This window comes from Mirounga angustirostris, unplaced genomic scaffold, assembly GCF_029215605.1.
Source record: "Mirounga angustirostris isolate CCGP_5_RB_7025 unplaced genomic scaffold, mMirAng1.0.hap1 SCAF_7, whole genome shotgun sequence".
NCBI lineage: Eukaryota > Metazoa > Chordata > Mammalia > Carnivora > Phocidae > Mirounga > Mirounga angustirostris.
The window spans coordinates 122,286,754-122,304,649 of record NW_026991715.1 but is presented as its reverse complement, the minus strand read 5'-3'; the positions used below and the strand labels follow the sequence as shown (position 1 = coordinate 122,304,649).

At 41.5% G+C, this 17,896-nt stretch overlaps 1 protein-coding gene across 5 annotated transcripts in view; it reads right to left on the bottom strand.

The window, feature by feature from the left end:
• The window catches only part of PRKAA1 (protein kinase AMP-activated catalytic subunit alpha 1), a 33,444-nt gene extending 26,612 nt beyond the window's left edge, over window positions 1-6,832 (bottom strand). For 2 of the 5 annotated variants that reach the window (XM_054504317.2, XM_054504328.2), the window contains exons 1-2: window positions 6,676-6,795; window positions 5,333-5,456 (exon numbers count right to left, since the gene is read on the bottom strand). Coding sequence is in view for 2 of the 5 variants with exons in the window: in XM_045904254.2 (XP_045760210.1) it covers window positions 6,676-6,802 (127 nt within the window). In the remaining 3 variants the exon portion in view is untranslated. Of the gene's footprint in view, window positions 1-5,324; window positions 5,457-6,675 lie in introns of all 5 variants that reach the window. The other 3 variants (XM_045904254.2, XM_045904262.2, XM_054504324.2) reach the window with 2 other exon arrangements.
• Between the last annotated feature and the right edge of the window lie 11,064 nt (window positions 6,833-17,896).

Below are 17,896 nucleotides of genomic sequence, written 5' to 3'. Positions count from 1 at the left end.
GGGAGCCCGAGGTGGGGCTCGATCCCAGGACCCTGGGATCATGACCTGAGCCAAAGGCAGACACTTAACGACTGAGCCACCCAGGTGCCCCAGTTTTCTGCTTTTTGAAGTTGTCTCACCCTCACAGCCTATTACGAGTCAACTTTTACAGCCCCCTCTCCAATGTTCTAATTTGGGAATTCAAATTTTCTATGGGCTAGAAAAATCATAAAACTAAAATTATCACAATGAATTTTAAGAATTACGCTCTAGGAAATACTAGGACTGAAGCCTCTACACACACAGAAAAAGACTTTGTAAGCAAGGAAGTCTAGGAAAGGATGTATGCTCTCCCTTTTGAAAACCCGCTATGCATATTAACACAATAATGGCTCTGGATTGCCTGGTAAAGAAACCTATTAAACATTTTTAACCTGTCTTACTTGGATACAGACTTTTCCCTCCAAAGTTTTCAAGTAATGTCCCAACACTGATGGCTCAAATATTTTCTCTTTCAGAGCAGGCAATAGCCCTTCTGAGTATCATCTTTCTCCCTCTTCTTCCCAGCAAAATCTTGGTAATTTAAAGCTATCATATGATAATCTGTTCTTTTCCTTAATTATAGGAACAGTTATTTTGCCTTGAACCCAATTACCAACGCACTTCAATATCCGAATTTCAGGAACATAATACTTTTGAAAATAGTGTTTTAGGGGCACCTGGGTGGCTCAGTCGTCAAGCGTCTGCCTTCGGCTCAGGTCATGATCCAAGGGTCCTGGGATCGAGCCCCACATCAGGCTCCCTGCTCCGCGGGAAGCCTGCTTCTCCCTCTCCCACTCCCCATTTGTGTTCCCTCTCTTGCTGTGTGTCTCTCTCTCTCTGTGTCAAATAAATAAATAAAATATTTTAAAAAAAGAAAACAGTGTTTTATAGCTTGGAAAAAACACATTATCACATTTGAGCCTCACAACAAACCTATGATATAGGTGATTATGAGGCTCTAAGAGATTATGTAACTTGATGAAGTAAAGTTATTAAGTGATCAAGTTGGGATAGGCCTTCTGACTCCAAGTCTTATGACCTATCTACTCTACCCCACCAACAATATGCAGTAGAAAATTGCAGGGGGGGGGAGGGGGGGAGCTGGGCACAATATCAAACCTCAAACCCTGAACTGCTTTCTCAAAACTAAGCAAAGGATTCTCTATTGACTAAATTTAGTTGCAGCCAAATTAACTGCTGCTCCATAGAATCAATGAGTATCAAGCAGACCCTGTCAGGAATATGCATTAAGAGAACCAGCCCCCTTTCCAAAGCTCAAAATCTTACTCTGCAGACTGTCACTGTTTTACAGTAGTGCTAAGATACTGGGTTTTTAAAAAGATTTTATTTATTTATTTATTTATTGGAGAGAGAGCAAGTGTGAGTGGGGGGAGGGGCAGAGAGAGAGGGAAAGAGTGAGTCCTAACCAGGCTCCACACACAGTGCGGAGCCCAATGTGCGGCTCCATCTCACAACCCTGAGATCATGACCTGAGCCAAAATCAAGAGTCGATCACTTAACCGACTAAGCTACCCATGCGCCCCATGATACTGTTTCTGAACAAAACGGAAGACAAGTATTTCTGCCACGGAAGACTTGTAGGTCACCCACAGCAAAGGTTACCGAAATTCACAATGTCTCCCTCACAAGAACATTGGATTAGTCAACTACTAGCTAACAACCTGTTATTGCTTTCCAAAGGGAACTTTGTCTACCTGTAGAACACTGTAACAAATGCTCTTCTAATCAGATATATAATCATGAAGTGAAACAAGATCATACTGTGAAAGAGAAAATTTTAAATAGGAAAGAGGTGCCACAAAGAATTATCTCCTGAAGATACTCTGATCGCCTATTTCATTCCCACTCTAAAATTAAAAGAGTAGGGGCGCCTGGGTGGCTCAGTCGTTAAGCATCTACCTTCGGCTCAGGTCACGGTCCTGGGATAGAGCCCCACGTCAGGCTCCCTGCTCTGTGGGAAGCCTGCTTCTCCCTCTCCCACTCCCCCTGCTTGTGTTCCCGCTCTCACTGTGTCTCTGTCAAATAAATAAATAAGGGCGCCTGGGTGGCTCAGTTGGTTAAGCAACTGCCTTCGGCTCAGGTCATGATCCTGGAGTCCCGGGATCGAGTCCCACATCGGGCTCCCTGCTCAGCAGGGGGGTCTGCTTCTCCCTCTGACCCGCTTCCCTCTCGTGCTGTCTGTCTCTCATTCTCTCTCTCAAATAAATAAATAAAAAATCTTAAAATAAATAAATAAATAAATAAAATCTTTAAGATAAATAAAATTAAAAGAGTAAAAAAAAAATCTCACTCCAGGGTGCCTGGGGGGCTCAGTCTGTTAAGCACAGGACTCTTGATTTTGGCTCAGGTCATGATCTTGGGATTGTAAACAGAGCTGCAGTTGGGCTCCATGCTTAGCCGTGCAGCCTGCTTAGGATTCTCTTTCCCTCTCCCTTTGCCCCTCCCCCCCACTTGTGCATTTTCTCTCTCTCTCTCTCAAATAAATAAATCTTAAAAAAAAAAAAAATCCCACTTCTAGAAGTATAAGGGAAATACCTTAATCCTGGAGAAGGATGAGCTTTAAAAGCTATAGTGGAAATCTGAGAAAGGCAGGTTTTCTTAATGTAACATTTCAGGCATCCCAAAAGGCAAACCAAATACCCATGTTCCACCCACCACCACCTTAAGCAATAAAACATCACAGATGCAAGTGAAGCTCTGTATGCCTCCTCCCAGATCCCTTTCTCCTTTATCTTCCCCTAGAGTATGAATCCATAAACAATACTGTAACAATGTTTTCCCTACATTTATTTCTACAAATTTAGTTTTATATATTCTTTTGAATACATAATACCTGCACTGCACAATTAAACAACACAAAAAGATATACAGTGAAATGTCCCCCTGCTACCTAGTTCCCCCACTCTGAACAACTAATGTAACTGTTTCATGTTTATCTTTAAAGGGACGCTCCATATATATATGCAAGTAGTTACACTTAAATACCTTATTTGCCCCTATTTTTTATACACAAATGGTAGGTATACTATACACATTTGTTCTACTACCCCCTTATTCTTCCTCTTAAAAATACACCTTGGAAATTGCTTCTTAAATTATATATAGTCTCTTGTTTTTTTTCTTTATGTTTGCAAGGTATATCATTGTATGGATAGCCATAATTTAACTACTGTCCTACTACAAAGGTTATTTCCAACCTTTTGTATTTATAAATAATATGGCAATGAATAACTCATTATTTCATACACACACAAGTATATCTATAAGATAAATTCCTAGAGGTTGAATTACTGGGTTAACTTTAATAAATACTGTCACACTCTATAGAGGTGGCAACAATTTACTCTCACTAGCAATGTTTGGGTGTTTTTGTATGATTTAAAAATTTATATAAATAACATGACAGTACATGTTCTACTTCTTTGGTTTTTGTGGCCTAACCTTATAAACTTGAGATCTACCCATGCTGATATATACATATTTATATAACATATAGATTTTTTTCCTAAGTAAGCTCTACACCCAATGTGGGGGCTTGAACTCATGACCCAAGATCAAGAGTTGCATGCTCTACTGACTGAGCCAGCCAGGAACCCCCTCCTTAAAGAAATTTTTAAATAAAAAGACAAAGAGAATAGTCACCTATTTACCTGAAATTGCAGTTTTATGTAGAAAAATACTTACCAACTTAATAAATAGGTTGCATGTATAAACAACTTATTTGCTGAAGACCACCTACACCACTAAAAAAAACCGTCTTCTCTTCTCTTGGAAAACTTAATAAAAACTGCCATTTTAATTTACTGCAATAGAAACATGACTCTCTTTTCATCCATGCTTTTATAATTGCTGTACCTGGGGAAAGGCACGTGGACCCTGCAAGGGAGGAGAGGCTAACACCTTGATAACCAGGGGGGGAAAAAAAGATAACTTGGGAATAATAAAAGATAATTCAAGCATAATCCCAAACCAACCCTAGTAGTCTGTTTAAACTTTCTCCTCACAATGGTATCATTAGGTTACCAAGTGACTTTTTTAGCCTGTAGTAGGAAACAAAATAATCACTGCGAATTTTTAATCGCCTTCACCCCCCAAAATTAAATTTCTTCTAAGCATGTAAAATCATATTGGGAATTTTTCTGCATATCAATATCATATCTTCTATTAGATTCCTTTTCTATGTTAAATTTACCAATGTGTAACTAATTTTAAAAGCTCTATCTACTCCAAATCATCTCCATTGAAATATATGATTAATCATACCATTGATACGAATTCTTGTCAAATTAAGGCTAAGTTACCAACATCACCAGTGTAATAGTTGTTTTTGCCTGCTCACTGAGCAGCTATGTCCGCCTTTCTCCTAACAATTAATACCCATTCTGTATAGATATTTATCCTGTCTCTCCATACTAAATTCTTCAGAAAAAGATGCCCCCACCACACACACATTCAACAGTGGGCCATATTCCACCAAGGGTAATGCAATCTCCTTTGCTTGTACCTACTTAGGAACACAAGCCTAACCCAATTAGCACATGGCATCCCTGGCCCCATGGACAGGATGAGCCAGTGACACTCATGAGAGGTATGCTGAAGCTTCCATGCTTTGGAGAAAGAACCACAGAAAGAGATGTTCTTGGCTAGGTTGAGTTGGATTTTCTATTACTGCACTTGGAGCAGAAAGCATCCCAACTGTTTAACAACTTAAAAATGCACTGGTTGAGGATTTTGACCAATATCAACTAATGTATTTATGAATAAATTTAACCCTATCTATGAAACCTGTGATTCTTTGATGAATATTGGCTTTTCTATACTTTGGAGAGGTTGACTTTGACAGTATAATACTTCAAGAGAGGCACATGTGGAAGAACGAAGGTTAAGGAACAGCACTCACTGGAAGGATTCATGTCACAGCCACAACACAGATCAAATCCAGAAAATGAAAAATTTCTCTTGCTTTCCTATCTGCCATGCCAAAAGCTACCTAGCAAATAAGAAAATGAGACCTGACTTTGCACAGGTCTTTAATACAATGATGAGCATCCTAATCCAAGCAGAACCCTGGGAGGAGTGAGGGTATCAAAACTGTCATCACTATTTTGGGGCACTACTGAGCATTTCTTACAAATATTTGTAAAGCAGTTTGTAATTGCTAACAAGTAAAGAGACAACATAGCCAAAGATAAATAATTTTAAGGGCACAGAGACATCTTACTGACCTAATACAGACCCACCCTGATGGCTCTTATTACCCTATTCTGGCATTTGCTTCTTACTTTCTTACATTGTTGGCCTTGCTGATTTTCATAAGAAGGCTTAGGCAGTTGCTTCCCTGTGGGCTATACAGCAATTTTCCAGTTCTATGACTCAGAAAGAGCAAGAGAAGGAAGGGTTCTCCTCTTCCATCCCTAGATAAAATCAGAAAATGTTTATTTAGCTCCGGTAAAGCAAGGCTCAGTTAGTTAATTCACTGTACACTTTCACAACTTTTTTTCTTTCAAGTCAAATATTTACCAAGAGCTTAGCATATGCAAGTCATTGGTTATTATATATCCAAAGCCAATGCATGAATATTTATCAGTTCCATGCTTCCTTCCTCTACATCCCTAATAACAAAGTCAAATATTTTAAAGAAAAAAAATATTTACGCCTCACAAAGTTTTCAATTAAACTTTTTGTGCCAGAATTGGTGGACTGGTGATCAAGTTTGTTATTTCCAGAATACTGTGCTGAAACACAAGGGTAAGAGATTCCACACTTTACTTAAAGAAAAAAAGTTCAAATGATGTGCACTAAATTATTAAAACATAAATATCCTGAGAAAATAAATGGAAACGAACTACATTAATGAGCTAATAAATACTATCTGGAGGCAACATCTGCACTACCTACCAGGTTTGGCACAGAGTCTGCAAAACTGATAATTCAGAAACACTAAAGGCACAGAGTCTGCATTCAGAACATAAACCATGCATCGCAAATACGGACCAGTTTACATTCATTAACTGCTCCGAAAAAAATTTAGTCACCCTTCCCAACGAGATGGCCCTTTTTTTAAAATTCTAAGCTACCCCCAAAGTAAGCTTACTTTTGGGGGAAGGTGGTGGCGGGGGGCGGGGAGACACATTTCACACCTGAGAACCAGCCCGGGCAGGTAAGTCGAGAACCTCCTAAAGAGGACGGAAATACGGACAATACTGAGGACTGCCAGGGAAGCGATGGGCTGGCCCTGAGACGAGCGAGCACAGCCCCAGCGACCAAGAGGCCCTCTCCCCAAGGCTCCGGGCCGAGACCCCGGCGCCCCCACCCAGCGCTGAGAGCAGCCGCGCGACCCTAGCCTGCCCCCCCCGGGGAAGTTCGCACCGCCGCATCCCCGCCCCTCGCACTGGCAAGCCCCTCGGGCCGCGGCGCCGTCGCCATGGCGACCGGTCCCCACCCCCACCCGGCCGGGGAGGGTCGCGCCGCAGTCCCGCGGTGGCCTCTGACTCCGCTCCCGCTGGAGCCAGGACGGGGGCTGCCGAGCCTGGGAGAGAAGGAACGCCGGGGCAGGGGAGGATGAAGAGGTGCGAAAGGCGGAAGTCGCCCGGATCGCGGGCTGGGGCCGAACCTTGCCCCAGGGGTCCTCACCCTTGACTTTGCCGAAGGTGCCGACCCCCAGCGTGTCCCCCAGGATGTAGTGGCCGATCTTCACCCGCCCGTCGTGTTTCTGCTTCTCGGCCGTCGCCATCTTTCTCCAGGAACTGAGTCTGCGCATGGCGCCGCGGGAGGGGGCGGAGGGGGCGGGCAGGGCCGCGCCGGGGGCGGGCAGGGAGGGGGGTGGGGACGCGGGAGGGCAGCCGCGCCGCCGAGCCACCGCCCAGCGCCGCCCGCCGGTCCCCGCCGCCGGCCGTGGCGCAGACGCTCCCCCTGGCGGGGCGGGCAGGGGTCGCTGGGAGAGCCACCGGTACCCCGCTTCCTCGCGCTGCCTCGTTTCGGCCTGGGGCGCCCGCCCACCTGCGCGCCGAAGAGGGCAGCCCCTCGGCTGCCACTCTCCTCTGTGGCGGAGTTTCTGCCAGCAGGGATCTCCCCTAATCGTTACTCCTGGGGAGGGGTACCGCTCTCCTTGCGATTCCGAGGGGACAGTTGGGCACTGAGGAAGCCCACTCGGGTGAGGCAGTTGTGTGGCTGGTTACTAGTGCAGCGTGAATTGAATCATGGCAGGGGACACCGCCCTGTCACTGTTTTCTAACCTTTTCATTTTCCCTGTGCGGATGGAATCTAAAAGCCACTGGGAGTTGTCACTTGCATCTTCGATGGAGTTTCCCCTTTTTCCACCCATCCCCCCTTGCTCTTTGTTGTTGTTGTTGTTGTTGTTGTTGTTGTTGTTGTTACTTTGAACCAGTAAGTTGCTATTGGTCACCTCGACAGCTCTAGCAGCGTTGTCGGGCTTTCCTCCTTATGGATGCTTTTCTGAAATTTCCTTCCCAAGCAAGCTCTGTTGGAAGGAGCAGTTTGGGAATATTGTGAACGTACGTGTGCTCAGGAATGGGATATTACAGACATAGGAATCAATATTTTTAGATTACCGATAAAATGTAGACTTTGAACTGAAAACAAGGCTTATATTTGCAAACACCAAGTCAATCGACAAATATTTATTGTACTTGAAATAAGTAAAATTTAGTCTATTATCTATACAAATGGGATGTGACGTATTACAGGGGAAGTAGAGAAAGTATGATTATTTGTATTAAATTTTTAAGCCAGTTCACTACTTAGTTGTGTTCCGCTGACATGGGCAAAATGAAGTGTACAAAAAAACAAGATATGATTTGCAGTGTCATAGCATTTGGGCCAGTGTCAATGGGCAAAGAGTTGAACTCTTCGTGACTCAGTCGTTAAGCGTCTGCCTTCGGCTCAGGTCATGGTCCCCAGGGTCCTGGGATTGAGCCCAGCATCGGGCTCCCTGCTCCACGGGAAGCCTGCTTCTCCCTCTCCCACTCCCACTATGAGCTCCTCAAGAGTAGGGACCCTGAATCTTCATTTTGTATTTATCCACAGTGTCTGGCAGTGCTTGAAGAAAGAAAAGAGTGAGGGTTTGGGGATGGATCAATGGGAGAATGAAAGGAAGACAGGGTGGAAGAAAATGTGACAAACTTTTTTTTTAAAGATTTTATTTATTTATTTATTTATTTATTTGACAGAGAAAGACACAGCGAGAGAGGGAACACAAGCAGGGGAAGTGGGAGAGGCAGGCTTCCATCCGAGCACTCCCCCTGCTTGTGTTCCCTCTCTCGCTCTCTCTGTCAAATAAATAAATAAATAAAATCTTTTAAAAAAATAAAGTTAAAAATATATATATATATGTAAGACTAAAAATGTTATCCTCTTTGTTCCTAAGCAAAGTTACCCAGCTCCTCTGATTTTTAGATACTTTCTGTTTATGAAATCAAAGTAACATTGCATTAAGTACTGCTTTGTTCCAAGCAAGGCACTGCAAGAGAAGCAAAAGCTTGAGCTTAGAATTACAACAGTTACAAGTAGCCTTGGGTAATCAGTTGCTATTGTATTATGGACTACACATAATCTGAAGGACCATGAAGTTAAGAAGTCTTTGATTACTGACACATTTGGGGGTTGGGCAGTGGTTACTCTTTTAATTTTTGCTCTCTGGTTTCTTCACCTTTACTTGTTTGCCTTGTGAGTTTCTGCAGCCCAGACATTTTAGAACTCTACGAAGCAGAAATAGCTTACTGAATTCTCTTAGGGAAAAAAAAAAAAGCACCTTACTATGAAGTATCATCTTAAATTACTTTACTTTATTTTAAATTTGCATCGTGTCTAGAGTTTGACCTGGGAAAGTTCTGTTATTTCTTTTAACCTAAAAGAAAAAAGTCATAAGGTACCTCAGCCCTGCGTGGTTAAGCCACAGAGCATCTTACAAAGGAGCAAACTGAAGCTGAATTTTACAAACCAATTGCCAAGCTCTTCATGAGCTTCATGAAACCATGAAAACCCAATTAAGAAAATAATATAAAGTTTTTTTAACCGAAACATCAGTTTGTTTCTGTTCTAATATTTTAGATTATAGTTTTATTTAATACATATTCATTAAATGCCACTATTCACTCAAAAGCATTGTTGAGGAAATAAAACCTAGAATCTTAGATCAAAGGATTGAGTAGGAACTTAGAGGTCACCTTATTTGGTCTTCCAAAATCTCTGTTTAAGCAGCTTTTATTGCTGTTTTTTTTTTTTCTTATGATGAGTTAAAAACTGAATTAAAGGGGCGCCTGGGTGGCTCAGTCGTTAAGCGTCTGCCTTCAGCTCAGGTCATGATCCCAGGGTCCTGGGATCGAGCCCCACATTGGGCTCCCTGTTCGGCAGGAAGCATGCTTCTCCCTCTCCCACTCTCCCTGCTTGTGTTCCCTCTCTCGCTGTCTCTCTCTCTGTCAAATGATTAAATAAAATCTTAAAAAAAAAAAAAAAAACTAAATTCAATTTAACATCTTCTAAGAAGGTAAATGATAAGCTTCCTTTAATCCTTTGCTTTTTCTCTATCCTTCATTCCTTTTAAAAAGTTTCTGTCAGAGGAGCCTGGGTGGCTCAGTTGTTAAGCATCTGCCTTTGGCTCAGGTCATAATCCTAGTGTCCTGGGATTGAGCCCTGCATTGAGCCCTGCATCGAGCCCTGCATCGAGCCCTGCATCGGGCTCCCTGCTTGGAGGGAAGCCTGCCTCTCCCACTCCCCCTGCTTGTGTTCCTTCTCTCGCTGTGTCTCTCTGTCAAATAAATAAATAAATAAAATCTTTAAAAAAAAAGTTTCTGTCACATTTTCTTCCACCCTGTCTTCCTTTCATTCTCCCATTGATCCATCCCCAAACCCTCACTCCTTTCTTTCTTCAAGCACTGCCAGACACTGTGGATAAATACAAAATGAAGATTCATGGTCCCTACCCTTGAGGAGCTCATAGTCTAGGGTGACAGTTCTCTATATTCCTCCCACCCAGGATAGATAGTTTTCACATGCTCAACACTCTCCCACGGTAGAAGTGAAGATAAGGCAAACTGATTTACACCCAGATTCCAGACCCATCAGTTGTAACCCTACCCCCATCTCAAGCAAAGTATATTGGAATGTAAGTGGGCAGGAGTGACTTTACAGAAGCAACCTTGATTTCACACTAATTTAGGAGGGAGGGAAAGGTAAATTGTTTTCAGATTTCAGTACTTCAACTTTATTAGTACAACTAAGTCACAGTACATCTCAGTATGGGTGAAGACATATCACAGGGACCCAACACCCTGATGGAGAACTTCCGGTCTCAGGAGGACGCTAAGTGACTGTCACCTGTTTCCTCTGTGGCCCTTCAGAGAGTCTATGGGAGCTGTGCATCCTCTTGGTCTTTTCTTGTTAAGCCATCACAGTGTTAGTAAACTGTACACTGTCAGGTGGGTATTATACTTCTTCAATCTCTTTCTCTAAATATAGTGGCCAGAACTAAAAATGCTAAGTACTACACTTCTGTTAATGCAGCCTAATGTGTCCTTAGCTTAGTTGTAGTTACACTGTAACTAATACTCAATATTTATTAAACAACAAGTAGTATTAGTTTGCTAGACTCTGAGGACTCAAAAAACAAAGGAACACAGTACTGCCTTCAATATGGCAAAGCAATGTGATAGGTGCTACAATAAAAACATATATGGTCCTTTTTGTTTTAAGATTTTATTTTTAAGTACTCTCTACACCCAACATGGGGCTCAAACTCACAACCCCAAAATCAAGAGACACATGCTCCACCAACTGAGCCAGCCAGGAACCCCCTATATATGTCCTTTGGAAAGGGTTTCAGGAAGGGAGGGCACAACCTTTATCCGTGGAGGTCCATAAAGGCTTCAACTTGAATATATTTAGGGGAATAGTAAGGGGTATTGCACTGTACTCAAAGAAGGATGGCATGGGGTGTGGGGAAACTTGGGGAACAAGGCATCCCAGGTAGGGGAAGAGCATATGCAAAATCACAGAGGGAAAGAAGCTTTTGGCTTTTCAGGGAAGAACAAACTAGTTACAGGGGATGAAATCTGGATGTACAGAGGGACTTGTTAGAAGAAACAAGAGAAACAGGAGTAAATCCTGAAAAGCCTCATATGTACTTCTCAATTTGGACGTTATAGAGTGATGAGCCACAGAAGACGTGAAGTAGATGCATTTTAGAATTACTTTCTTTCCCAAAGAAACTGATGGCTATGGGTGCCTTTGGTAAGGGAAAAGGGTGATCAAGAAGTCAGGTGCAAGGGGCAGGATTTCCCTGTGTACCTTCTTAACTTTTTGGTTTTGCACCTTATGCATGCATATATTACAGAGTCAAAAACTCTTTAACTGTTAGAAACAAATTTTAAACTCTGAATTCAGTGTGGAGGATGGATTGGAAAACAGCAAGACCAAAGTGGTGATAAAAAACAGGAGATCTGGTGAAGAAATGAGATAGGCACTATGTATGCAGAGGAAAAGCTTAAGACATAGACATGGAATTAGCAACGTACAGAGATTGGTGTGGACAGAGAGGGTGAGGAAGAAATCTTAGTTACCTCTCTACCTCTGGAGGGATTATTGGGGGGATGGGGAAGAGAGATTCATAGAAATAATGAATTTTATTTGTAACATTAGGGCATCTAAGGGACATTCAGGTAAAGATATCCAGGATGATACTGGTAATACAGGTCTGTTACTCCAAAGAAAGGTAAAAGAATGAGATCTCCCCAGTTCATAGAATTAAGGGATCCAAGGACAGAAGACTTACTTAGAGAATATGGATAATTAGAAGGGTCCAGAAGAAATAAAAGTCTATGGAAGAGACAGAAAAAAGAGCAGTCAATTTATATTAGAAGCTCCCAAGAAGTTACAGTGATTAAAATTAGTCTGTGGATGATTGTCCCTGTTTAACTGGAGTAGATGATTCCTAATTAGAAACTTTTTAGGCAAAAATGTTTAGAACACTCTCATGACAAATTTTAAGCTTCAATTACCCTTATAGATTTGGGCACAGAACTGTTTTCTAGGGAAAATCTTAGTACTCTTTGTGAGGACTCCCTTGGCCTATCTCTATGTACAGGTGGTTGGTTGATCCTGGTTGGCTTACTATTAATGAGAAAACGTCAACCCTGCCCTCCTCCCAGTTGATTCTCTGAGTATCAGGCATGTGGATCTATCCATGATCAGCAGCAGAAAGTGTATTCATTCACCAAAAAATGTGAATCTAAACTTTGCTGCCCTGTTCTTATCAGCTAAAGGAAATAATATCCTTGAGACTATAAGGGAGAGACTAGTAATTGAACTGTCCTGTTTCTGGTTGCTATTAGATTTGCTTTTACTCAATTTGGTAATAAAAGGAGCTGATAAATACTCAGGTACCTTGAATGAGCTAATAATTTGTCTCTCTATTCAGACTAGTTGTTTGGTTCCCTTCAAAACAATATTCTTTAAAAATTCGTTCAACATTGGGGTGCCTGGCTGGCTCAGTCAGAAGAGCGTGCAACTCTTAATCTCATGAGTTTGAGCCCCATGTTTGAGCCCCATGTTGAGTGTAGAGATTACTTAAAAAAATAAAATCTTTAAAAAAATTTTTTTGTTTGACATTTATCTAAGTGGAAAGGCACAGAATAGAGGATTGCTAGAGCAGTGTCCCGGGGAGCAAAGACCCTGTTGTTACCAAACCCTCATTTCTTAGACAGCAGTCAACAGTCCACCTAAGCATGCATTCTGGAGCAGGCGAGTTCTTATCCCACCCCAAGTGATTTAGCAAAGTGGTTCTTTTTTACCACCACTTTCCAGGAAGAGTTCAGGTAAATAAAAATTTGAGTGATATTTTGGCACCCCAGAGATGTGTAGTACCCCTTACAGAGTGACTCCTATGCAGTGGCCTGGCTTAGCTCCCTCTGGGCTTGCACTGCCATTCTGTCCTCGGAGCAGGGGTGTATTGTAAGAATGGACGAGATGCTGTAAGAAACAGATGTGCAAACCCTCTTCACTTCAGCTCTCCCAAATTTACAGCCTGCCTCTAACAAAGACGTAGTTACTGAAGGTCTGTTCTTTAGTGTTCTAACCTTATCCCTGGGTTTATCATATTTTCCTTCCCCTAAATTCCTTATTCCTCCATTATTTGTTATTTACTTTAAGGTAAATATTACTCTTTGAGGTTCCCAGATGCTTTTTCTTTTCTTTTTTTCTTTTTTCTTTTTTTTGAGAAAGCGCGAGTGAGGGGAGGGGCAGAGGGAGAAAGAGAGAATCTCAAGCAGGCTCCATGATCAGTGTGGAGCCTGACATGGGGCTCGATCCCAGAACCCTGAGATCATGACCTGAGCCTAAATGAGGAGTTGGACGCTTAGTCTACTGAGCCACCCAGGTGCCCCCCAAGATGCTTTTTTAAATAGATTTTATTTTTTAGAACAGCTTTAGCTTTACAGAAAAAATGCGAAGATAGTACAGAGTTCTCATATACTCCATAGCCAGTTTCTACTATTATCAACACCTTACATTCTTTTTTTTTTAAGATTGTATTTATTTATTTGAGAGAGAGCAAGAGTGAGAGAGATCACAGAGGGAGAGGGAGAAGCAAACTCCCCGCTGAGCAGAGAACCCAATTCAGGGCTTGATCCCAGGGCCCTGAGATCATGACCCGAGTGGAAGGCAGACGCTTAAATGACTGAGCCACCTAGGTGCCCCAACACCTTACATTCTGTGGTACATTTGTAACAATCAATGAGCCAATATTGATATATTATCATTAACTAAACTCCATACTTCATTCCAATATCTTTAATTTTTACCTAATGTCCTTCTTCTGTTCCAGGACCACATTACATTTAGTTATCTTGTCCCTGTAGGATCTTCTTGGCTGTTGACAATTTCTCAGGTATTCCTGGTTTTGATGACCTCGACAGTATTGAGGTGTATTGGTCAGATATTTTGTAGAATGCCTTCCTTTCAGAATTTGGTTTTTCTCATGGCTAGACTGATGTTATGGGTTTGGGAGGAAGAACACAGACAATGGTCCATTTTAATCACATCATATCAAGGGTTCATACTGTCCATATGGTTTGCCACTGACCTCAATTACCTATCAAAGGTTGTGTTTGTCAGGTTTTTCTACTGTGAAGTTACTCTCTTTTTCTTTCTTTCCAAACTGCACTCCTTTCTGTATCTTTGGAAGGGAATCACTGACCAGAGCCCACACTTAGGTATTGGAGAATTATGCTACCCCTCCTTTAGGGTGTACTAGCCACATAAATTATTTGTCATTCTTCACAGGAGATTTGCCTCTTCTCTCCCATTTATTCATTTATTCCATCATTTATAGCAGTGTGGACTCATAAATAGTTATTTTATAACTGGGTTATAATCCAATACTCCCTTCATTTTTTTGCTCAAATTGTTTCAGCTTTGATCAGTGGGTGCTTTTTCAGTTAGCTCCCGTATCCTTTTGACATACCTCCATCAATGTCGTTTTTATTGTTTTTTTGTTTAGCACTTTCTTACTTTCTGGCAACCCAAGATTTGGTGTTTGGAGTGTCATTACTTCTAGACCCTCTCGGCTGACAGAGCAAGGAAATATATGTGTATATGCTAACCAATAAATGTACCCATATCTCTAAATATTTCTTTTTTTAAGATTTAGTTATTTATTTGAGAGAGAGAGAGAGAGAGAGAGCAAAAGGGGGGGTCAGAGGGAGAAGCAGACTCCCCGCCGAGCAGGGAGCCCGATACGGGACTTGATCCCGGGACTCCAGGATCATGACCTGAGCCGAAGGCAGTCGCTTAACCAACTGAGCCACCCAGGTGCCCCTAAATATTTCTATATGTAGAACTGCCCCTATCTATAATAAGATAAACATGATTGCATACAACCGACTCTAATCCATTACTACATGGGTTATCCTAGTCTCTTCCCTTTGCTTACCTGTAAACTCCCACTCCCAACAGCGAGAAACCTAGCTTCCATTATCTACAATCATTTACTTAATTGCTCAGGGTAATGTATATGTTTATGGAAGTATCAGGATTGTTAACCCTACCCCTCTGGATAACAGCTGTATCAACTTGAGTCCAGTGCTTGTGTGCAGTTCCTTTTGTCTTTAGTCTTATAGACTCCCCCTCATTTCCAAGTGCTAATCTGGACTCCACCATTTCCTTAGGTAAGCACCTTTGCCCTTCACTCTCCTCAGTGAGGCCGTTTTATACAGGTATAATACCAATGGGTTTTGTTGTCACAATCTGCACTCCATCCTGGGATGCCCCAACCTTTGTTTTAATCTCCTATGCACCTTGTTGTTGAGGGAGGAATTCACTCCCTAAGGTTATGCAGATGGTCAAACCGCAGAACACCCAACACAGGACAGATGTATCAACAGCAGTCTATTGGTCACATATACTCACAACCTAGGGGAAGGGGGCACAACATAGCACTCAGGGCCACGCAGGGGTTGCACTCAGGAACAGAATGAACAACCAGTGGCTTCGGAAGGCAGGCTTTGTAGTATCAATAGGGTAGGGTGCCTCCTGGTTCCTGTGAAGAATGTGATTAGTTATTTGAATAATTCTACAAGCTGACAGGGTTCTGAACCCACTACTCGGGGATTAGCACTACCTATGCCTGGCCTTTTGGTAAGAAGGGTTGTTTGGCTACAGAAACTTATCTATGTGAATGGATAAAGAAGATGTGAGATATATATATATACATACACACACACACACACACACACACAGTGGAATATTATGCAGCCATCAAAAGGAAAGAAATCTTGCCATTTTCAACGACGTGGATGGAATTGGAGGGTATTACGCTGAGCGAAATAAGCCAATCAGAGAAAGACATGTATCATATGACCTCACTGATATGAGGAATTCTTAATCTCAGGAAACAAACTGGGGGTTACTGGTATGGTGGGGGTGGAAGGGATGGGGTGGCTGGGTGATAGATATTGGGGAGGGTATGTGCTATGGTGAGCGCTGTGAATTGTGTAAGACTGTTGAATCACAGACCTGTACCTCTGAAACAAATAATACATTATATGTTAAAAAAAAAAAAAAAAAGGGAAGAAGATAGCAGGAGGGGAAAAAGGAAGGGGGCGAAATCGGAGGGGGAGATGAACCATGAGAGACTATGGACTCTGAGAAACAAACTGAGGGTTCTAGAGGGGAGGGGTGGGGGAATGGGTTAGCCTGGTGATGGGTTTTAAGGAGGGTACGTTCTGCATGGAGCACTGGGTGTTATACGCAAACAATGAATCATGGAACACTATGTCAAAAACTAATGATGTAATGTATGGTGATTAACATAACATAATAAAAAAATAAAAAAGAAAGAAAGAAAGAGAAAGAAAGAAAGAAAGAAAGAAAGAAAGAAAGAAAAGAAAGAAAGAAAGAAAGAAAGAAAGAAAGAAAGAAAGAAAGAAAGAAAGAAAAGAAAAAGAAAAGACAGAAAGAAAGTAACTTATCCATGGGAGCAGAATGGGGAGGGGAACTTATAGCTGGGCCATTTGAGGCCCTCTCAATAGTACCAGATGTCAAGGCAACATGTAATATTGAGCCTTAATATTAGGCCTTATACCACAACCTTGCAAATGACTTTTTAAAATTTGCATCATGAAGGTTCACTTTCTGCTGTAAAGTTCTGTGGGTTTTGACAACTGTTCAATGCCATGTATCTACTATTATGGTATCAGAATATTTTCACCACCCTAAAAATCCCCTGTGTTCCACATATTCAACTCTGTCCTCTTTTTCCTGTCTCTATCATTTTGCCCTTTTCAGAATGTCACTTACTTGGAATCATACAGCATGGAGTCTTTTCAGACTGGCTTCTTTCCCTTAGCAATAACCATTTAAGGTTCATTTCTATCTTTTCTGTCACCCTTAAGTGGTTTTGAAATAAGGAAAATATACAGTATTTAAAATTTTAAGATTGGTCTCCATTCTAAAATATTGTCTTCAGATACTTTAAAATATTCTATACTTGGGATGCCTGGGTGGCTCAGTCAATTAAGCGTTGGCTCAGGTGATTCCAGGGTTCTGGGATCGAGTCCTGCGTCAGGCTCCCTGCTCAGCGGGGAGTCTGCTTCTTCCTCTGTCGCTCCCCCTGCTTGTGCTCTCTCTCTCTGTCAAATAAATAAACACAATCTTTTACAAATAAAATAAAGTGGGGCGCCTGGGTGGCTCAGATGGTTGAGCGTCTGCCTTTGGCTCAGGTCATGATCCCAGGGTCCTGGGATTGAGCCCCACATCGGGCTCCTGGCTCGGCGGGGAGCCGACTTCTCCCTCTCCCTCTGCCCCTCTCTCCCTGCTCATGCTTTCTCTCTCTCTCTCTCTGTATCTCTGTGTCTCAAATGAATAAATAAAATCTTAAAAAAAAATTTTTTTTACATAAAATTAAGTATTCTATACTTTTTAAAAGAATCTAATAATGGTACAGCTTTGCTAAAAGATATGTTAAATGTACCAAGAGGAGATTAGATAGATAGATGATAGATAGATAGATAGATAGATAGATAGATAGATAGATAGATAGATGATAGATACTGTTATTTAGCTTTGGTGGTTTCCTCAATAACTAAGTTATATAGGCAAGAAAAGAGTTAAATACCTGATTTTGTTTATGTTTCAGTAAAGAATATTATTCCTTACACATGTAATCAGTACATGAAATTACTAATTTAATTATATTATTAAATATATTAATATATATTTTATATAAATAAATTTTATTTATATTTTATATAAATAAAAATATAAATAAATTTCTTTATATATTAATATATTATATTAAATATATAAATTTCTTTATATCTATTATTTCTCTTACATAGAGTAA